The sequence below is a fragment of the Protomyctophum bolini genome, assembly GCF_963924005.1.
Source record: "Protomyctophum bolini genome assembly, chromosome: 3".
In the NCBI taxonomy this organism is placed as follows: Eukaryota; Metazoa; Chordata; class Actinopteri; order Myctophiformes; family Myctophidae; genus Protomyctophum; species Protomyctophum bolini.
In genome coordinates, this window is record NC_137864.1 from 22,609,719 (window position 1) to 22,634,262 (window position 24,544).

General features: G+C 43.0%; 1 protein-coding gene across 3 annotated transcripts in view; it reads right to left on the reverse strand.

Moving 5' to 3' along the window:
* ctnna2 (catenin (cadherin-associated protein), alpha 2) overlaps positions 1-24,544 on the reverse strand; it is a gene marked incomplete at its 5' end in the record, with an annotated part of 495,295 nt that overhangs the window by 133,147 nt on the left and 337,604 nt on the right. For all 3 annotated transcript variants that reach the window (XM_080759408.1, XM_080759409.1, XM_080759407.1), the window contains one exon: positions 16,006-16,158. In XM_080759408.1, coding sequence (XP_080615534.1) covers positions 16,006-16,158 — 153 coding nt within the window. The remainder of the gene's footprint in view (positions 1-16,005; positions 16,159-24,544) is intronic.

Here is a 24,544-nt window from a genome sequence, read left to right on the forward strand (position 1 = left end):
TCGGGGCCTGGAATGCTTCAACTGAACAGGATCTGAAGGTTCGGAGAGCACTTGCCTGGAAAGCCTTGCACGGGAGGAGGAGAGTATGGAACTCAGACATGGGAGAAGGCCTTAAGAGTGCATAGATACTGTGGAGTCAGTACTGCTGTATGGGGCCGAGACATGGACCCTCACAGTACAACAGGAAAAAGCCCTGGATGGAGTCTACACAAGAATGCTACGAATGGCACTAGGTGTCAAATGGACGGACCGCATCAGAAATGTGGACCTCTATGGGGACCTACCATGGGTCACGGACAAAGTTAGAGAGAGGAGAATGAGGCTGGCAGGGCACTGCGCCAGGCACCCAGAACTTGAGGCAAGTAAATTGACCCAATAGGAGCCAAGCCAGGGCAAAGCCAGGAGGGGAAAGAAGCGTATACCACCTATGTAGACGTGCTGCGGCGCGACAGCTTGGCTGACAACACTGCAGAGCTCAAGAACCTGATGTTGGATATAGGAAATTGTGGAGGACAGCGATCCAGGAATCCCAAGTTGGTGTTGGCTAGACCTCACCGCAACTAAGTAACTATGCACTCAGTGACTCATTTTTTTTTCTCCAAATTACCATGCTGACATCTATTTTTTGCCAGCCCCCTCTAATGCAATCCAAAGCATCTTGAGGTATATCACTGTGTATTCATCTGAGACCGAGGCAGTGTTGCCTTTGGAAAAAGTAGAACAATCCACCTTGGTTATGTCACTACGGAGATATGAACTGCTCACCTTCCTACGAAGCTTTGTGTGGCAAACCGCGGAAGGCAAAGCGATTCCCGGAGGAGCCCAGCCGCACTCGCTCACTCCCGCTCCACACGCCATCTCCCTCACCCCCTTCCCCCCCGAGGGGCAAAGCCCTAGTTTAGAGTGCCGCTCAACTTGCATCATCAAAGGGCCCCACAGTGCCTCATGTAATATTAAGCCCTTTAGGACGGGAACGCATCTGTGACGGCGTATTTAGCGTTTAAACACTTAAACCATTCATTTACACTTTAGCTGTTGGAAAAGAATAACAGATCTACAAGCTCGTAGCGCTGCACTCTTTGAAAATTCCTGAAAACGTGGCGCAAATCTTTGAATATATATTCTTTCAGGGGTGAAGGGGTTTTTAACTCAAACCTTTGCTTCTGGGCGGTCCCTGGAGCAACATATTTTCAGATGGGGGGAAGGGGGGGGGGGGGGTCGGCGGCCAAATACATATTTTTGGGGGTCCTTGACATGAAAAACGTTTGAGCGCCACTGATTCATAGAAACATAGGTTTTTTTCAGAAAAGTGTCACGACATTTAGTAGAAACGGGTCTAAATGGGTTAACATGTGCTAAATCAGTGGCAAGTACAGTAGCGGCAGCGATGTTTACACAGCATTAGCAGAGGGTTTGCCAAAAGCCACACAGAGAGAGAGAGAGAGAGAGAGAGAGAGAGAGAGAGAGAGAGAGAGAGAGAGAGAGAGAGCTGAGGAGGTGCACCCGGTTAGGGGGTGTTTTGACCCCCACAGGAGGTCGCTCACAGGATTACACTATATATCTGGCTGGGCGTTTTGGGACATGCTGAGGCATCCGGGGACGGACGGACGGACATCCGTGTGTGTATAGAGTTAAAAAAAACCCTCCAGTGATAAAGCTGCAATACGTATACATATTTGAATTAATCTGTTATTTTAGCCAATCTGCGCGGCGGTAGAGTATGTTAATGTAATGTATAACTATGCCAGCCTATATCTCTCCAGCTGGTTGTAGCTTCATGGTCCCCCTTACTCTTCTGTTGAGAAATATAGACCCTATATAGTGTCAGGTAGAACACCTATACTGTTTATAACTACTGTAGTGATGCCTGAAGCTAACACAACACCTCCCATGGCTATTATTGATAACTACTGTAGTGATGCCTGAAGCTATAGCACAATAGAGCGTAGCAGTCCTCTTTAAATAAATACTTTTTGAAAAGGAAAATGAACAGGGAATTATTTTCCGGGTCTCTCGAGGGGGCGGGACTGCGACGCTCTATACCTCCCATGGCAATTATCTCACCGACTGCAGAGTTCGCCTATTTCCGTATGTACCTCGTGACACCTCATCACGCCTTTTATAGACCTGAAGATGATTCTACAAAATGTCTTCTAAAGCCTGACTTTTTTCTGAAAAACCTCATGTTTCTATGTCAGTCGTTTCGAAAAGAAGAAGCACGCACAACTCCAACTGTCTCAATCTGTTTTCAGTCAGGAAACACTTTAGAAGAAGCTTAATACCATTATACCATAGCACTCACGGAGTAGTCCTTTAAGGCACTTTATTGTTTCATCTTTACATGGGAAGGTATGCTGCAAGCAGCAACACAACAAACGCGTTTCGGCCAGGGGCCTTCGTCAGCGTTGCTGATGCTGTAAACAAAATGAAGTGTCACATTTATACTGTCAGACGGTGCGACATCCTCCCCTGTGCGGGTAGATACACACCACAACTGGCTAAACCCATTCAGTATTAAGTATATACTGTATGCTGCAAGCAGCAACACAACGAAAGTGCAAACACAATTAAGTTACTATTATTCAGCAAATAAATGTTTGACAAAAAGTTTGTCCATAAGACTTCAGGAATTTATTTATAGGCACAAAATACTGGTATCAGTTTTTAGGTCCATGTTACAAATACATAATATATATCAACATTATTAAATAGGCTCACAGGGCATCACTGGCTGAGTCCTTAAAGAGCAGGGGGAAGTTAAGTACTCAGAATAACTACACCTTACAAATAGTACACACACATGAAGTGCCAAAGAGGCTACAAACAGGCTTATTTACCTTCCCATGTAAAGATGAAACAATAAAGTGCCTTAACTCTTTGCCAGATCCAAGGCATTTCAATTGATAGGATTCTCTATGGCAGAATAGCGTTTTTGAATGATTTATTGAAAATTGTTTGAAAAATGTGAATGTGCGACAACGAAAGACCTTCAGAGAAAGCTGTCTGCTTCCAGGAAAAACAATAACTGAGTTGATAAAGTGTTTAGTTTTTGTGTTGGAAGCCATTTAAAAGAGCCTGCATTTACACTATGTAGTGTTTATAAAAAAAAGTTATGCCCAGTTGAAGTTTTATTTACCAAATGTGTCTATTTCAAACAAAGTGTTTTTTGACTGATATTGCAGGAATTGCCTGTCATAATTTGACCCCCCAGTATTCAGATGTATTAGGATGTTGATATTCATTCATCAGCCACCACTCCCCACTCACATAGTACCCCCTAAAATATATTGTTCCAGGGACCCCCCAGAAGCAAAGACATTCAGAAGAAAAAACCTACAACCTCGTAGCACGGCACAGAGTGCCGCGCTACGAGCTTGTAGGTTTTGTAGATCTGCTATTTTTCAATAGCTAAAGTACAACATAAGTTATAGCTATAAACACCAAAAGTTGTTCCCGTCTAGAATGGGTTCATATCAATTGCTTTACGGTGCTCAGCTGCGTCCAGTTTCCCCATGTTACACTCCCATTTCAATCCGGTGAAAGTTTACGCTGGCTTTTATGCTTTCTATGGGGACAGACACAGCAACTTAGAACGTAAATATCTCAGAATCACCTCCATAGTAACTCCTTTCTCTGCTCCCCTCAAAGGAGCCTTTTATCGGCACTAGAAATCCTACATAAAGCAGAACAAATGAAGAGTCAAAACTCTTTTCTTTCTCTCTCTCTCTCTCTCAGGTTCCTGCTGGGGGTGACCGTCCATGCAAGCTGCAATACGACCTCCACACGACCACCTCCCCAAAGACCCCACCCCCACCCCCACCCCCAATTCCATTCATCCATTCATTCATTCATTCATTCATTCATTCATTCATTCATGTCAATACCATGTAAGACGCCTTTATCTTCATGATAAAGATAGCCTGATGAAGGCCGTATAGGCCCGAAACTTTGCTGGTTCAATATTACATAATTATGTTCACTGCATTTGAAGACAGTGTGCGGGTGTTTCTTCTTTTGCATATTCTTTCTTTATTTTTGTTACTAAAACAGCAGATCTACAAGCTCTCAGCAGCGCATGTGGAACAGACTTTGTACTATGTCACTGCAGTGTGAAACAAAGAATAAAAGGCTTTACGTGGTTAAAGCCTCTCCCCCCACGACAAAGAGAGAAAGCTGCCCTTCATCACACCCACTCCATTTTGATGTTGTTCCTCTTCTCGCTAACGCCCGCAGACACACACACACACACACCGCCACCAGACACGGCTCACCTCCAACGAGAGAGAGAGAGAGAGAGAGAGAGAGAGAGAGAGAGAGAGAACCCTGTACGCTCAGCGCTCACCTCAGGGCTTCCTCCTAATCACATCATGCTCATTAGCACCAGCCTGCGCGAGCGACAGGAAACGACTAAATACCGCGCGGGTCATTTCATTGCCTGGCAGAGATGTAGGGGATCATAGGACTTAATGCAATAGAGAAGCCTGGGCTAGCCACCGCAGTCAAGGAAAAGATATATCCTCCCTCCTCCTGTGTGACCTTATAGCCCAAATTGGATTGAAGTTATTTAGCCGGGCGTGGATGGACACACACGTGTGCGCACGGATGGACACACACACACACACACACACACACACACACACACACACACACACACACACACACACACACACACACACACACACACACACACACACACACACACACACACACACACACACGTATACTGCATAGGTGCACACTCATGCAATTGTCTTTCCCTCTGTCTCTATGATTGTGTCTCTCTACGGAGCACCAAAGGGGACCTATAGTATAGTGGGTAGATTCTTTTCGGGTGAAAAAAAAAGTGAAGATATTTTTTTCAGGGGGGTTTTTTCAAGGTTTTTCAATCTACACACTATAATGTCCCATGTAACTCTCTGCATGTGTTCATGCTCTCTCTCTCTCTCTCTACCATGCATATTCAAATTCCCCTCATTTCAATGGCACTACAGTAGCCTATACAAGATGGCTTCTTGGCAGGGAGACAGAATGCTCTCTCTTTTTAGTGTCGCCCCTTGTGCTCTTTGGCGAATATATATAACGTTCTGACAAGCTTTACTTTCTTCGTAATTATGATGTTTTAACTTATAACTTTCACCCGGAGGTTGTCCAGCTTCAACATTCACTGTGTCTAGAGAGAGAGAGAGAGAGAGAGAGAGAGAGAGAGAGAGAGAGAGAGAGAGAGAGAGAGAGAAAGAGTGCTTTAAGTGGAAGAGAGGAGGATAAGACCAACAGGACACGGCTAAATGGAAATCTGTTTTCCTTTGGGGTTCCGCGGGGTTGAGAACTGGTAGCCCCTGTGCCAAATATGAACTGCTAGTTGGTTAGTGGTACTACTTACAGTATATATTAAATAATTCATGGACCTATAACAGCCCTAATGAGAGGTATATAGCTCTGTCTGACCCATCGCCACCCTGCTGCCCCAGAGCGACCGGAACCTTCCATATGGTGCACAGCCACCAATTCTACCATTCTACTGTCTTATAACCCATTTAGACCGCAGGACGATTCTAAAAATGTCCTATGTTTCAGGCGTTCTCAAACATTTTCATGTCAAGGACCCCCAAAAATATATGTATGAAAATACGTTGTTCCATGCAGGGACCTCCCCCAGAAGCAGAGATTTGAGTTAAAAACTTTCACTCTGAAAGAATATACAGTATATTCAAAGATTTGCTCCACATTTCCACGATTTTTCAAATATGGCAGACAAACTATGAGCTTGTTGTTATTGTTCAATAGCCAAAGAATAATATAATGCTTTAAACACCAAATGGGGTTTCCGCCCAGAATGGGTTAATTGTCTGTCGGTCTGTCGGTCTGTCTGTCGGTCGGTCTGTCTGTCACTCACCGAATTCCCAGCTTTTTTCAAACAGACCATGAAGCTCTTATCTCTTCATTTTCATCTCGTCTGTATCTGCCTCTCCCACCCCCCTACATCTCATTTAGCACCGTCGTCGTCCCCCACACCTCCCTGAAATCTGCCTCTCTCATTAAAAACGGAGCGCCAGCTATCCGTTATATATATTAGCGCTGAGCAAGAGTGACATGTTCTCGTTAATTGAAACACAAGACGAATGCCCCCGTCTTTTAACATCGTCGCTGATCCAGCCTCGCTTCTTTCTTTTTTTATGGCCGTTACTTTGCGAAACGCACACGTGGTGGCCGACTGCCATTAGACATCAGAAGGGCGTCACGCGCCATCACCACTATCGTAATGTCAGCGTGAGGAGGATTCCACTGACCTTGACGTCCACTCCAAACCCCTCTTGGAACAGCCTTTCATGCATGGTCGCAGCGACGTGCAGAGAGTGTTACAGAGGCATAGGGGGCTGAGAATTCCGTAAAAAGGGCACTTTTCGACTAAAATATCATATCTACAAACTGTCAACGGGTCGCAGCGCGATGTGTTGTGAGTCAGAGGCTGAAATTCCGTAAAAAGGGCACTTTTGGGAAGAAAATACCTGATCTACAGGGCAGCGGCTGATGAAGCCCCCTTTGATGTCTAATGTGTGCACGTGCCTGCATGGTTGCGGCTCATTGCGATCGCGACCTTGGGTCCGTTATCCGTTTTACCCAGGTGTGGATAACGGTCGAAGGAAGTGGAACAAGCCACAGTGGTCACACTTTAGAATTTATTTCTTCTTAAATCTTTTTTTCTTTCTTTTTAGACTAATACACTATACCATTATATGAGATGGATTTATTATCATTTTTATCATTATTAAAATTTCTGAATGTCACTCCCGTGGCTTACATCTGCGTGATAAATCTTGGGATCTAAGCTGGCAGTATATGAATTCAAAGTGATTTATACGGCATTTTACAATGTCCTGTTGACAGTTTCATACGGCAGTCGTGTCGACCGTTGTTTATTTCTGTGATAGTGCCATGTGGTTGAAATGAATAAACTTGCCTTTTCCACCACTTTCTTTTGAGAAAATGCAGTCGGACACAAATAGTAAATCCTGAACTTTCATATTTATGTGTTGTTTTATTCCACTTCTTGTCATTCATATAAACATTTGATATCCTTGTAAACCTTCTCGGGGTGTCAAAACATTTTGTCCTTGATCTTAAGATCTACTTATATTCACACAGTGGCCATTTCGTTCCGACATAATAGTAAACGCTATTGGAAAATGAAAATGCTCTCAGAGCATAATGTGGTTTTCAACCAGTGCTCCTTGAGGGGGTTCCAGAGGTGGTCCCCAGCTAAATGATGGAGAGTTGGTAACCAAATGGACCCTTATTAGATCTTTGAACTCACTCTCAAGAGTCACATTATTGTTAAACATCTGCACTACTTAAGTTAAATTACAAGAAGTCTACACAATTAGAGAATGTAGAAGAATTGTTGTTTTGATCAACGCTTGCCTGTTATCTCCACTAATGGTACCAACATCAATACAGCATGGACATGTGTACAACTGTACATATATTTAGTTTTTGTTTTGGGTGATACATACTGTATTTAACACATCTGAGAAAAAGGTTGTTTCCATTACATATTATGCCTATAATTGCGAGTGATATGCACAAAACTAGCAAACTTTTCAACATTACGTCATTGCTTTACTTGCTATACCATTAGATTTAAAACAGTGACCTTATACTCTGGACAGGAGCAGAGAGTCCAGGGAGAACAAAGTCAGTCCAATGATTATGCATGAGTCAATACAGATCGGTTTGAACGTAACCAGCTAGGACCCATTTGGCCTTCAGGGCTCGGCGGCGCGAGACGAACCGCACGGCCGTAAATACCTTTTCTGGAAGCAACGCAGTGCAATAAGCACTACTGAATGCACTGGACTGGACTGGACTGGACTGGGCAGTGGATGGATTGCTGCTCCACGGCTGGGACAAGTCCATTTGTGATGACCCAGACCTTTAAGGCCACGCTTATAATCCCCGCTCTATCCTTTAAGAGTTATGGCCGGAAAAACGTGTGCTAAGCTGCTTCCTAGGTGTATATACCGTACGGACGGTGGAGACATCACGCTAGGGCGTTCACTTCTAGTCATTTTTACTAGTTGACTATAGTTGCCTAGTTTACTAGTCGACTAGTTGTTTAACTACCTAATAATGTTTATGGAAATAAATATTTGTGTACATTGGTGACTATAACAATAATCTACCTGATTTTGAGGCCTACATTTTTTTTTCTTTTCTTATCAATTAGTACCAACAAGGTCGACTAGTGGATTCACTAGTGGACTAGTTGAATAGTCAACTAGTTGCTTAATGCCCTACATCAAGCCCCACCTTCCTTCCTTCCCACCTCTGCGGTATTATTCTCCCAAGTTATTTTTAGATCACCTCCAGGCCAAAAAGGAATTAGTCAGAAGGAGTCCATCATCACGTTGTTGCCTGCTCGCTTACAGTTATGTGGAGACGTAGCGTCGTACCCCCCCCCCCCCCCCCCCCCTGGGGAACCTGAAGACAAACTATACATCCATCCATCCATCCATTCAGCAGCAGCTAGCTAGCTATCAGAATTATCCTCTGCTCAGCAGTCACAAGGCGACAGTATTGGATTAACGGCAGGTTTAAGGGGGCGATGAGAGTGTGATGTAGGCAGATCTGATCGATAGTGCCACGGGGACATATTAGAGTCAGTAAAGTCCCCGCATGTCAATTTGGGGGAATCCCACAACGGCATATATAATATATACACATACCACCAGCTGCTTCATTCATGGTGGCTGATCGCTTAGTTTATGCATGTTGTGTTTGTAGTGTATGTATGTTCTGTTTAAAGAATAATATGGAGTGTGCAGATCTACAGTATGATTACCATGATCTACTTTAATCAAAACTAAAACACCAGGTGGTTAAGAGTAAAAATGTGTTAAAAGGAAAACAAGTTTGTAAAAAGAAAAAATGCTTAATTTAATGAAGCTTAATCTGTGGACACCAAATTAGGTAAGATTGTTAAAGAAAGTATATGTGACTAAATTTGAACCACCAGTTTTGGAGATATGGCTTATAGAGTAATGTCTTGCAGAAAACAGCGAGTTGAGAAAACAGGCTTGAAAGGTTCACTTATGTGCAGTGTTGGGGAAGTTACTTTTAAAAAGTAAGGAATTATAGTTATAGTTACTTATCTAAAAAAGTAATTTGTTACTTTACTTTACATGAAATTATGAAAGTAACTACTTTACTTTACTTTAAAAAATTATAATATAAAAAACGATTTAAAAGAAGATTTTTTGTTCTGTCGCACAGTAAGAGAAAACACAACTCCCTCCTAACATTATGAAATGTAGTGGAACAATAAAACATGTTCAGGAATTTTGACAGGCATCTTTATTGTAGCCTCAACTTGCCTTCAAAACAATTAAACAAATGGTGCTGTCAGTGCAATATGAAGAAAATAAATAATAATCAAATAAAATGAGTACACTCACTCACACACACACACACACACACACACACACACACACCAAAAGCTGGACATAGGAGGGGCTATAACCCTCAATAAAATAAATTATAATGCAACTTATAGACTATTTGTCCTCACTTTTAACAGTAAGGTCGCACATTTTTGTTTTGCTGGCAGAACTCTTCATATCCTCTCTTTTTCTTGGCCAAATTTTACGAACAGAAAAGGCATAGAGAAATGGGTCTATAACTGAACTGAACAAGGGAAAAATGTAAACCATTTTTGCTGCATCTGTGAATTGTTCCACTTTATATGTCACATCGGGATGCAATGTATGAAGTAACACTCCCACTATACTTTGCATATTCACTGTCCAGGTATTTTGAAAAAGTTTTTCTGCACATTGGCCCTGCTTTCACTGGTATGTTGCTGACCAGTGCTCTGAAAGAAACAGACTCCACGGTTGAGAGGGGAAGCATTTCCTCAACCACATACCTGGCAATGCTGACATGCTGTTGTGGCGATTTATTAAAATCAATCTTTGTTTGTTTTGGAACTTTTGGTGGTGTTGGTCCATCGGATTTAGCCTGGTCTTCTACTTTCGCCACAAGTCTCGTAGCCTCATGGACTGTATTGAGGTGTTTTAGCAGGTTTGCATTGCTTTTTTTGGATGAGGACAATGTTTTATGTCCTACACACAATTTACATTTTACCTCAATGTTTTTGTCGGACTCGTCCTTGGGTCGCAAGTACTCAAAATAATGTTTGAATTTCCAACTCCCAAAGCAACCGAGCTCGCTGTCAGGATCCGCATTTGCCATTTTTGCGTTTTACTGTATTATGTTGACTTTCTTTCTACCGGCGATTACCCCACTAGCGTGTATCTATGTATGTGTTACAAGGGTTTCTGTGTCTGCGAAGAAATGTGTTACTGTTTACAACAGCCAGTAAGCCCGCCCACCCTGTAGACTGTCTCTGATTGGCTTACCCTGAAATCTGGCCGTACGTTAGCCAATCAATGACCTCTGCTTTTATCACGTTAGGGTGTATCAAGCCATGTGGGCTGAGAGGCTAGTATGACGAAACTGTCAACAACACAGAGAGCGCTCTCTAGTCTCTGCACTGCAGTCAGCGGCACAGATCGAGACGCCTGACATAAGTTGACATAATAACGCCATAACGCGGGTGACGCTCGCACAATAACTATAAGGCCGTTATGGAATGGGGAAATGTAAAGCGTTAGGTTACAATTTACTGCAAATAGTAGTTACGTTATGTAACGTAACGCATGTAGTTAGTCACAACACTGCTTATGTGGCCTCTAACATTACATCTATAGCTACATGTTTAAGCATTTATTTCATATTTACATGTCGATTTCAGCTCTGACACTTATTTCAGACATGCTCTGTATGTGAATAGTCTGCCTGTGCTATTAACTCATTTTGGATAAAATAAATACCTCTGGTGAAAAGCTTGAGGTTGCGCGATAGCAGGCTCTCAGTCAAATCTGGTCACATATGTTGTACTGTAGGATGTAACAGCTGAGCTATGTGTTTTCCAGTATGGTTCTTATCAACGAACGACGGTGACCATTCCATGGTTCGGCTGAGACTGCCTGAGAGCCTGCCATCGCGCAAATTCCAGCTTTCACCAGAGGAGAAACATTTATTTTATTTTATTTTTAATTAGTTAATAGCAGGCAGACTCTTCACATGAGCATGTCTGAAATAAGTGTCAGAGCTGAAATCGATGTATTTAAATTTGAAATAAATGCTAAACCTGTAGCTAGGTGTAATGTTAGAGTCCACAGAAGTGAACCTTTAAAGCTGTTTTCTGCAAGACATTACTCTATAAGCCACATCTCCAAAATTGGTGTCAATTTGAGGCTATTATTCCCTGCTTTCATATGACGTGAAAAAAACGAAAATAAAAAAAACTCCAATGGAAGTCCCTCAGTCAAATTTGGTCACATATAGCCTATACGTGCGCATGTTACGCATGGAATAATCACGGACATATACTGTCTGACAGAAAGCTAGGCTACAGCACTGCAACTATCCATCCATCCATCTATCCGTCATACAACAGCGTGGCAGGTTGAAGTTACATCATACATATAACTGCGCAAAAATATGTATATATTACAGGAAATTCCTGTTAAACTTTCCAAAAAACTCCGGTAAACTTACTAAACTCCCGAATTGTACCATCACACCTGTATATTACCATATATTACTGCATATGCCTGCTAAACTTGAGGTTTACGGGCAAATCTAGTGCCCATAATTGCCCGTTAACTCATTTTCACGCAGTGACGTAGTGTCGGCAGCACTCGCTGTCTTCTGTTGTTTCATAAAAGTAGTGTCGGCAGCACTTCATGACGTTCAGCTGAGAAGGTCGGCTAGAGGCAAAACGTGGCTGGTTGCCTAGAGACGAGGCAGCCAATCAGAGAGATAGCTTGCTTGTATACGGGCACTGTACGGCAGCCAATGAGAGAGATAGCTTGCTAGTATACGGACACTACGGCAGCCAATGAGAGACATAGCTTGCTAGTATACGGGCACTACGGCAGCCAATGAGAGAGATAGCTTGCTAGTATACGGGCACTACGGCAGCCAATGAGAGAGATAGCTTGCTAGTATACGGGCACTACGGCAGCCAATGAGAGAGACGGCTTGCTACTATAGTCCAGAAAGGCAAAGCGATCGTTCATGAACCAGTACCACTGTGCTTCACACAGCAGCTGGGAAAAACCTTGAGTACAGCACTGCAACTGTCCATCCATCCATCCGTCCTTGCAGCGCAACGCGTTGTGAGCTTGTAGATCGGCTATTTTCAGCAAGTGTAAAAACAGTCGACGGCATCAAGGTCCACCAAAATACATTTCAGTCGACTAAAACCAACACTGCATCCGTCCATCCATCCATCCATCCATCCATCCATCCATTAATCCGTCCATCCATCCATCCGTCCATCCGTCCATCCATCCATCCATCCATCCATCCGTCCATCCGTCCATCCGTCCATCCGTCCATCCGTCCATCCATCCATCCATCCATCCATCCATTAATCCGTCCATCCGTCCATCCGTCCGTCCGTCCGTCCGTCCGTCCGTCCGTCCGTCCGTCCGTCCGTCCGTCCGTCCGTCCGTCCGTCCGTCCATCCATCCATCCATCCATCCATCCATCCATCCATCCACCCACCCATCCATCCATCCATCCATCCATTAATCCATCCATCCATCCATCCATCCATCCATCCATCCATCCATCCATCCACCCATCCATCCATCCATCCATCCATCCATCCACCCATCCATCCATCCATCCATCCATCCATCCATCCATCCACCCATCCATCCATCCATCCATCCATCCATCCATTAATCCATCCATCCATCCATCCATCCAACAGCAGCCCCTACAGTAAACTACCGGCTGTTAGGTAGACGGACAGATTCCGATGTATGAGAAACAATACAGTGGCCGAAAGAAGTGCCTATTCCTCCAATAAACCAGTAAATAAAATGCGTTTCGCCCCAAACTCTCTCCATGCATAATGCATCATGGCCGCCGGTATGGGCTATGGGTGTGTGAGCGAACGCTAATACCGTACCGCATACTGATGTGCAATGTGGACAAATGATCCCTAATTAAAAATCCATTACCGGTGTCAGCAGCTCACACATTATACGGGATCTAACGCGCAGGTATACGCTGGCTGTGTCTGTGTGTGTGTGGGGCACACGCGTGTACGTGGGTGGACGTGTTGTGCATGCGCGTGCCTGCGTGGGTGGGTGCGTGTGTGTGTCACGTGCACGCATGCGTGCATGCATGGGTGGTTGTGTGTGGACGGGCGTGCGTGTGCGCATGCGTGCCTGCGTGTGTATGTGTGAGAGGTGAATCTAGGCCACGGTGTCAGATTAAGTGCAGTGTGTCCGACACCTTTGATACGTGCAGCTCTTTTCTCCTCAGTTTCCACACCCCAACTATAATGAACTATTTCCAGCAGTCGGTTTAAAGGTTCAGAGCAGAGCTCCATTATTAATTCAGCATTTGAGCCACGGAACCACCATTTGATGACATTTAGCCTCTCGGAGCAAAGACTTGAATATGTTGTCGTCGTGGTTGGATAATATTTTGTCCACAATTCCATTCATGCTGTATTGATGTTGCACTGCAGGAATTTGCTTAGAGGTGGTCACTATTTCAATTTGTATATGGGCAGCTTAAGACAACAAGACTTCAAGTGCTCCCAAACAACACATTATGTAGTTTATTATTATTGTTTTGTCCTCTAAATGCTGAAATGGAAAAAAAGCAAAGGGGAAACAGAGTTTATATATTACACCACAGTGCTATGAAGATGAATTAGCCACACTATACTAATATAACCAAATGGTCCTTGTTCTCTTGTTGAGAGTAAAACTAACCAGCGGACACGTGGTGAAGGATATCCTTATCGCAAATGCAATGATTTAGCATGCAACAAAAACAATCACACTTGTGTGAAGTGAGGGGTATTCTTATCATCATACATCATCCCATTCCTGCCAATGAGAATTTGTGTCCTCACCTTCGTCTTCAATGTTTGTGTTTAAGCAATGTTTGTGTTTACACAATGTTTGTGTTTACACGATGTTTGTGTTTACACAATGTTTGTGTTTACACGATGTTTGTGTTTACACAAACACTCAAAGCTGTACATGGGAGGGCCCCTGAAGGACTCACACCCATGTGAAGAGAGAGGCGCTCTTATCATCATATACCACTTATTCTCCTTGGCTTTTAGTGTCAGCTGAGGTATAGCCCTGTTCTCCTCACTATAGTGCAATAGTCTGCTTTGTTTGTGCCTTCATATTGCCTGTTATATAGTCTGCTTATATTGCATTGTTTTGTTTTCATTTCTTCTAAAATGCCTGTTTGTTTTCATGTTTTAAATGGTTGTTTATATTGTTTGTTCTTATACTTCTTTTAAACCTGTATACAGCACTTTGGTTGGCCTGGTCATGCAAAACGTGCTATTATCAATAAAGTTGAGTTGACACTGCGTGAAAAGAGGAGTTAACAGGCAATTATGGGCACTATATTTGCCCGTAAACCTCAAGTTTAGCAGGCATATACAGTAATATACTGTAATATATACATCATCGCATTCCGGCCAATCACTTTCAGCGTCCTCTATTTTCTGACCTCACTTATATTTTAATCAAAATAAAATCATCAATATGGGGTAGAGGTACACACACACACACACACACACACACACACACTATGCAAGGCATTTAAAACAATAAAAAACACAGGTTATTCAGGATTACCTGTGATTTGCAAGACATTTTAGGACATAATCTACATACAATGCAATAATATACAAAATGCAAAAAATAATTGCAAAAAATGTTTGATGAAGAGCTTAGACTGGAAATGTCACTTGTGGTGGTAATATTAATAAGGAGCATTTATTTTTGCTAGAGCGCAGACAGAGACACAACTACATGGGGATTAAGATACTGACACTGCCTCCTGGCAACAATTTGATATAAAGTATTCTGCTATTTATATATTTTAAATAATTGTTGGAACAGTGTGTGTGCGTGTGTGCTGTGCACGCGTGAGTGTGTTGGTTTTAGATTTAGAGAGAGAGAGAAATTCTCTCCTTTATCACTTAAAATACAGAACTCTCTATGCTAAAATGGAACTTAACAACAAGTTACAGCAGCATATGAAGCAGCAAACACTGACCTAGTAACGTGTTGTGTTGTCCTGACCTCAACGTTGTGTGTTGTGTTGTGCTGACCTCACACCAACCCACGCGGCCCACGCTTGGGGACCACTCTGACCCATCAGGAAGACACATGCTGTGCAGTGTGGTGGTGGTGGTGGTGGTGTTGTATAGCGCGTGTTCATTCTCGTCTGAATTCGTGGCGACTGGACTGACCTCCACCAGCTTGTCGGCGTGCTGTGCGTGTGCGCTTGTGTGCGAGTGAGTCTGCGCGCGTGTGCGTCTGCGTGCGTGCGTGCATGTGTGCGTGTGTGTGTGTGTGTCAGACATCTAAAACAACAGATGTTGTTTTGGGTGATGAAGAGCGCTAGTCCAGAGAAGTGTCTGTATTAGAGATAGCAGCACCTTTGGCCACAGCCTAGAGGAAGCCTTTATGACCATATATGGTCATTACATACCAACCACTTCTACATACATACCATGATCCCAGAGCTGGGCTAATGGGTGCAGACTATTTGTCTTTATATTTGGCAGCCTAGGGCATTGTACCCAAAGACTGGTTGTTAGAGGGTTCCAACAACTTGGGATGACCAAAAAGGAGGCAAGACAATTTAAAAAAGGATTGTAGTGTCTCTGCTATAATTATAGGCAGCCGTCCTATGGTGGAGACGCTGCTACTTATACCCATAGACTAGTTCTGAGTGACATGCCTGTTGTATCATGAAAACATATTTTGTAAATGTAACTCAAATGCACCTAATGTATTGTATGCTCATTATATCCTTTGTGTCGACATAAATAAATGGTTAAAGTGTGTGTGCGTGTAAGTGTGTATGCGTGTGTGCACTGACCTCCACCAGCTTGTTGGCGTGCTCGCGGAACACCTGGGCGTACTCCTTCACTTCCTTCTCGTTGCCGCTCTTGGCCGCCTCGATGAGAACCAGCAGAGGGACGTTGGTCTCCAGGAAGGAGTCCGAGATGTGATCCATCACCGCCTTACGCAACTGTACGGAGAGGAGACATGGTGGTTTAGAACATACCATACCAACAGTCCTACAGTCAACTGTACGGAGAGGAGACATGGTGGTTTAGAACATACCAACAGTCCTACAGTCAACTGTACGGAGAGGAGACATGGTGGTTTAGAACATACCAACAGTCCTACAGTCAACTGTACGGAGAGGAGACATGGTGGTTTAGAACATACCAACAGTCCTACAGTCAACTGTATAGAGAGGAGACATGGTGGTTTAGAACATACCAATAGTCCTACAGTCAACTGTACGGAGAGGAGACATGGTGGTTTAGAACATACCAACAGTCCTACAGTCAACTGTACGGAGAGGAGACATGGTGGTTTAGAACATACCAACAGTCCTACAGTCAACTGTACGGAGAGGAGAGACACACAGTTGTTTAGAATAAGCCACGAGAGGTCTCAGGTTACAATGGCTTCTACCTCTACCTTCTACCTTAAACCCTCTCCCAACCCTTAACGCACCCCTCACCAACCTTAATCCGGCCGTTTTAACGCACCCCTCACCAACCTTATGTCTAACAAATGCTATGTCTAACCAAAGGAGGCCTCCCAAAAAAACCACTGTTGGCTCCCGACATGCGTGGTGGGTTAAAACTAATCTGTGCTGCGGGTTACAAAACACCCGTGGCTCCTGGCATGTGTGGCACATGTAAATCCCTTTAGAACATACCGTATGAAACCGTTTAGAACATACCGGATAAAACCCTTTAGAACATACCGTATAAAACCCTTTAGAACATGTAAACCCCTTTAGAACATGTAAATCCCTTTAGAACATGTAAACCCCTTTAGAACATGTAAACCCCTTTAGAACATGTAAATCCCTTTAGAACATGTAAAACCCTTTAGAACATGTAAAACCCTTTAGAACATACTGTAAACCCCTTTAGAACATACTGTATACAACCCTTTAGAACATACCATATAAAACCCTTTAGAACATACCGTATAAAACCCTTTAGAACATGTAAAACCCTTTAGAACAAGGCCCGACGCGGGGATAGCATCCGCATGCTCACTATTCTCTATTTGTCAGATTTAGCATGGCCGGTCTCATGTGACCAACCTCCCCTCTCTCTAACGGCGTGAGATAAAGCACCTGTCCGTTGTCATCTCTCTACTATTCCCTCTAGTCTCTTTCTTCATTTGATATTTCTGTGAATAGCAAACGTTGATGTCCATGCATTTATACGCTGTCTGGGATGAAGTCCCAGTCGTCCCTTTTTGCCATTTTGCTCAAGAAACGACTCCATAAACAAATATTTAAGTCACAGAGGCTGGCCCAATAAAAGGCCTCGGGGGGGAAGTGATGCGTTGCCGAGCGGTGTGTAAACTACTAGCTATTAAGCTTCTGTCTCTGGTGTAACACTGTAACACTGAGCCTCTGTCTCCTGTATCCCCATCATGCTATGTAATAATATATACTATTAGTCGCTATAATAACCGTTTTGTTATACTTAAGCTAGTGGAAAATCTATTAAGCTATTGAAAAGATCTACAAGCTCTACGAGCTTGTAGATCTATGCTATTTTTTTATCGTGAAAAAGTGTTTCAAATCTTTCAATATTATTCTTTCAGTGGGAACATTTTTAACTCAAAGCTTTGCGTCTTGGGGGGGGGGGGGTCCCTGGAATAACATATTTTCAATTTTCAGATGGGGGTCGGTGACCAATTACATATATTTTTGGGGGTCCTTCACATAGAAACATGAGGTTTTTCAGAAAACAGGTCTAAATGGGATAAGAGTAACGTGAGCTTTGGGCTGAACAACTCTGCAGATCAGGTCTCATGTTAGCATTAAAGGGACATTTCACCGCTGGAAGAAACGGCAGTCGCTCAATGTTAAAAATAGTATTTATAGTAACAGAACAAAATAATGAAGTCTGTGTGTTTGACTATAGGGTTTGACTGGATTACTACAATGAGACAACTGAGACAACATGTATAGTCCAAGGTTAATTAAATAAAGGTTAGGAAGCGAAGACCGTACGGTGGACTCCATGTTGCTCCCTGGAAGGAAAACAACATGCGCAATTGAGACCAAGGAAGCTGAACGTGGAAGTGTTGGCTGCATATAGCCAATTGCGCATGTTTCTTTCCTTCCAGGGAGCAACATGGAGTCCACTGTATGGTCTTCGCTTCCTAACCTTATTTAATTAACCTTGGTATAGTCCAGGAAGGAAGTGAGACCAATGTCTGTGCCATCACAGACATTTTGAAGTACAAACATATCTAAAAACACATAATACTAGCTGTAACAAGTATACTTACAGAGAGTACAATACTTCTGACCCATAAATAATCATGTCAGTCTGTCAGGTGGACCAAACTACCCTCCAGACGATAAAAATAAAATAAAAACCTTAACTGGTAGCCCAGAGTGGAGGGAAATAATGATAAAACATGGTGTCCTATATGAGGGTTCATATAATACATGCCTACATTTTGCCAGGCTAGTTGGTAAACGTCACCGCACAGACCGCAATGTACCTAGTCTCACGTTGCAAGACTGCAATTTTCAAATGCTTTCGTCATACAGTCTGGAGCAAAGGAAGCTCTGATCATGAGTAAAATATAAATGCTTCCGTCATACAGTCTGGAGTATTTCAGAGATTGTGGAATAGTTGTGTGGCTACGCGAGACTATACTGTACCAGTGAAGGATCACTGATCTGATCTGATCTGACTACCGGTATACTGTATCAGTGAAGGATCACTGATCTGATCTGAAGACTATACTGTACCAGTGAAGGATCACTGATCTGATCTGATCTGACTATACTGTATCAGTGAAGGATCACTGATCTGATCTGAAGACTATACTGTACCAGTGAAGGATCACTGATCTGATCTGATCTGACTATACTGTACCAGTGAAGGATCACTGATCTGATCTAATCTGACTATACTGTATCAGTGAAGGATCACTGATCTGACTATATACTGTACCAGTGAAGGATCACTGATCTGACTATATACTGTACCAGTGAAGGATCACTGATCTGATCTGAAGACTATACTGTACCAGTGAAGGATCACTGATCTTACTATACTGTACCAGTGAAGGATCACTGATCTGATCTGACTATACTGTACCAGTGAAGGATCACTGATCTGACTATACTGTACCAGTGAAGGATCACTGATCTGAAGACTATACTGTACCAGTGAAGGATCACTGATCTGAAGACTATACTGTACCAGTGAAGGATCACTGATCTGACTATACTGTACCAGTGAAGGATCACTGATCTGAAGACTATACTGTATCAGTGAAGGATCACTGATCTGATCTGATCTGACTATACTGTATCAGTGAAGGATCACTGATCTGATCTGATCTGACTATATACTGTACCAGTGAAGGATCACTGATCTGATCTGAAGACTATACTGTATCAGTGAAGGATCACTGATCTGATCTGATCTGACTATATACTGTACCAGTGAAGGATCACTGATCTGATCTGATCTGACTATATACTGTACCAGTGAAGGATCACTGATCTGATCTGAAGACTATACTGTATCAGTGAAGGATCACTGATCTGACTATACTGTACCAGTGAAGGATCACTGATCTGATCTGATCTGACTATACTGTATCAGTGAAGGATCACTGATCTGACTATACTGTATACTGTATCTGATCTGAAGAAGCAAGCTCACTCGACTTTATTACTCTGAGAAATTGGATTTTTAACGTCCTTGCATCAAGTGTGGATCTCTTCTTCCGCTGTGTGAAGGTTTGATTTTTTTGCCTTTCAACGAGAAAACATGAAAAAAATACAATCTACTCGAGCAGTTCTGTCAAACCCGCTACGGTACTGAAGGAGATGAGGGCCGAGTAGAGAGAAAGTGTGGTTTATTTTTTATTTTTTTAAGGACACGTATAAGGAGATCAGAAAGAAGTGATGGATGAAGTGATATTTGCCTGATGAAGACCTAGTCGGTCGAAACGTTGCATTTAATTGTTGCCTTAAAATAAAGTAAGTCTCGGAGCTCTACAAACTGGTGTGCGGATGTTCTTCCTCTTCCTTGATGTTTGCCTTGATGCCTGACATCCAGCACCTGGCCTGAGTATAGGCATTGAGATGTGCACACAATCTTCTCTGTGAAGTGAAGTGTGTTCAAGGTAGAATGGAGACCCAGATACAGTACAGTACAGCGTTCAATCAATGTGGCATTTCTGCTGCGAACCGCTGTAATCCCCACGACAGAGGTGTGCGTGTGTGTGTGTGTGTGTGTGTGTGTGGGTGAACGGCTAAACACACAGATCAATGGAATGGAATATAGGCCTAACATAAACATAGCAGTTTTTTGAGGGGCGCTAGCCCCTCCTATATGTCCAGCTTTGAGTGTCTGCGTAAACGCAAACATTGAAGCTGTGTTGTTCTTGGCAGCAAATTTCTATTTTAGTTTAGTCATAGTCTTCGGAATGAAACTCTTACTTTTAGTAATATTTGGATACATATTTTAGTCGACTAATGTACAGGTGATTTAGTTGACTAAAATGTATTTTGTCGGGCCTTGATGCCGTCGTAATGACAAATTTTACACTTGCTAAAAATAGCCGATCTACAATTTCACAACGCGTCGCGGTCAACATGCAACCAAGTGTAGAATAATTTATACTGGATCTCTTATCCACTAGTCCCTTCCTAACATTTTAGTCTAGTTTTTATCTGTTGACGAAATTGTCAATATATTATTTAGTCTTACTTTTAGTCATCGTAGCTTAGTTTTAATTTAGTTTCCATTTAGTTTTCTGCAGTGAAAAGAGGTAGTCGACGAACATTTTTTAGTCGACGAAATCAACACTGCATTGAAGACAAAAGTGTGTAAACACAAACATTGAAGGCTAAAGTGAGGATGCAAATTGCATTTTTGATTGACCAGAATGAGATGACGTATCGATTATTAGAGCGCCCCTCACTTCAGACATGTGTGATTATTTATTTTTTAAATAAGCGCTTTACAATGGTCCATTCATTCAAACATTGGGAGGTGAAGCGGCGAACAGTCGACGCCAGCGTCCTCACTTCCCACATTAACACACCAACGGTGGCGACCACTGGAGGCAAGGTAGGGTTCAGTGTCTTGCCCAAGGACACTTTGACATGTGGACAGGAGGAGGAGCCGCCCGGGATTCGAACCGCCGACCCAGGGGTCATTGGACAACCTGCTCTACCTGCTGAGCCACAGCCGCCTCAAATACTGGACTGCATACCCTGTGCCGTTTGCATTTCTATATTGTCTAATAACATAATCACTTTTCACCTCACCTCAGTGTTACACATGGATTTGATTGGGTCACAAAAACAGCTGTGAAAGAGACATTTTCCGGTGGTGCATTCGGAAGTCCGAAATGTAACATAAAAACTCGTGGGTCACGTGGTGGGGGCGATAGTGTTTGTAGTAAACAAATGCATTGCCGGCGTGAGTGTGGAAGGGAGGCATTTTTGCCTCGCGGCTTCTGAACCTCCTATGAGAGACAGACCGAGTATGGAAAAAAAGTGTGGTATTTTATCATGAACATTAGGGAGGACCAATTATATGAAGAGATGTTGAAAAGTGGTGAAGTGGTTCTTTAAGTAGATGTACATAATTAGTAATGTAGTAGCTTTAGTTTACACCACTGATGTTGTTCAGTAGGCCATGCACACAGAACTGCTTCAACACACACACACACACACACACACACACATAGTTGAGTGGAGCAATGACACACACGGGTGACTTATTCCCCCGAGCGAGCTAGCGAGCCTCAGCCTTGCCCCATCAGCATTCCACAGTGCCCACGCACGCACACGCACACGCACACGCGCGCGCGCACACACACACACACACACACACTCCATCAAACAATCTTTCAGATTTCAGCTCCCGCCGTGAGCCACATCCCCCCCCCCCCCCCCCCCAACACCCGACCCCACCCCACCCTACCCCCCCGACCAATCTAACACTCCCTAGCTGTATATATCACACACACACACACACACACACACCAAAAGGAAACCGCGTATACGCCACCAGTGGTGCAGGTCAAATAACTCACATGTTTCACTTAACTATACTGTAGGACTCAGACCATGTCTTCTAAATCATGGCAGTTTTCTGTAAAACCTATGTTTCTATGTCAGTGGTTCTCAGACTATTTCATGTCAAGGACACCAAAAACTATATGTAAACTATATGTAAAACTATATGTAAACTATATGTAAACTACAGTATATGTAAACTATATGTAAATTGCCGCTGACCCCTGTCTGAAAATATGTTGTTCCATGGACCTTCCAGAAGCAAAGAGTTAAAAGCCTTCCCTGTGAAAGAATATATATTCAAAGATTTGCGCCACATTTAAATAATTGTTTTAAAAAATAAGCAGATCTACAACACTCGGTGCTGCACTATAAGCTTTTTTTTATCCTTTATTTACCCAGGGTAGTAGCTGAGCACAAGTGCTCATTTTCAGCAACGCCCTGCACACACACACACACACACACACACACACACACACACACACCCCCGAATGGGTTACCGTTAAAGGGACAGTTCACTTAAAAAAAAAAAAAAAAAAAATATCGTCTATACTCAGGCTTATGTGAACACCTGACCACAGGCAGTTTTAAGTTGCTCGATTCAATATTTAGATATTTTATATTAATTTAAGCTGCACCCATTGTAACTTCAAACTCCATTTTAATCATGTTAGAATAATCAAAAACATCCATTATTTTTTCTGATATTATCCTTCTAATGTGTGAGAGGGGGCTGTGGTTTGTCATTCATTGTTTTAATTTATTTTTAATAATTATTTTTGGAAAATAATAAGGAGGTGGGGAAGCCAGTGGAGACAAAACAAATGAAAACAGTAATTGAAAGACAAAAAAACACGGCCCTCTCACGTCTTAGAAGGACAACATCAGAAAAGGTGTTTTTGATTAATCTATCATGGTTAAAATGGAGTTTGAAGTTACAATGGGTTTGTATAGGCATGGGGCAGGGCAGCTAAACTACCAGCTTAAAATATCTAAATACTGAATCGAATAACTTCAAAACTGTCTGGAGGGTGTTCACATACAGTAAGCCTGAGTAGACGATACAATGACCAAAAGTTGTATTGAAAGTGAAATATCCCTAAGAATCAATGTTTATTTTTTTTGTGATGACTCATACTACATCACACCTGATACCGCCACACAGATAACAGCATTGGGGAAGCTCCGGTGAAATAATTAAGATGATGCACATACTTAACAAAGCTTGAAAGATGAGAATCTGTGCAGCTCGGTTTAAGGCTGGAGTGCCGTGTGATCTTAAAAGATGAAGAGATTAGCATTCGTTTGCTATGTTTGCTTTTTAATGGAGGGGTGGGCGGCTGGAGGCGAGGGTGGTGTTTGTCCGTGTGGGGTTTAGGATGTCGGGAAAGGAAACTGCCACAAAGATACACTCGGAAAGTTTTTATCGAGATGCTCTATATTCCGTCTGATTCGTGCAAAAGGGCATCTGTAGATGTCATGTTGTAGATGATTGTGGGACACAAAATGAGAGTGCACACACATGCACTTTATAGTTGAACACTGTAGGGCCTCTAAGCACTGCATCTATCTATCTATAAATGCAGTCTCTGTGTGTGTACGTACAGTACGTATATCTGTAATCCACGTAACTCCAGAACCGTTCGCCCCACCGATTTCAAATTCGACACACACGTTCCACACCCCCACAGGGAGTGCAGTGCCCGAGTCCGTTGGACCCTGCACGGTTGTCCAGAAACCGCCACAAAAGGCCTCTACCCGGGCTCTGGACCAGGGGCTCTATATAAGGAGCTGGCCTGTTCTGGCATCACAATGTTGTCTAAAGGAACACAGACAGACATAATAACTGGGTGGGGCATGCATTTCCAACTTACATCTTTCCAAGTAGGCCAAAATAAAGGCAACGTGGCAACAATGAAACTCTAAAACCGTGGAAAATATGAGTTGCATGTTTAAAACAATGTATTTATTGACTGAATAATTAAGACTTGTGTTTCCTGTTTGTTGTTGTAGCTCACTGTACTTATGATTCAGAACAGATAGCGGCGCGGGGGGGGGGGGGGGGAGCGGTGCAAGGCTACCTTTGGGGTCGACCGAGGAATGTTTATTATTAAAATGTCTGGAGCAATCACCGAATAAATGACTGGCTGAGGGTGAACAGCCTGTGCTAAACGAAAATGAAGTAACGGGTGAAGCTGGAGCGCTCGTATGCGGCGAGGTCTCTCTGTACCGAACAAGACGAGGATGAGGAGGAGGAGGACCGGAGGAGGGAGATGATTGATGAGCTGAAAACAGAGGGGAGACCAGGGAA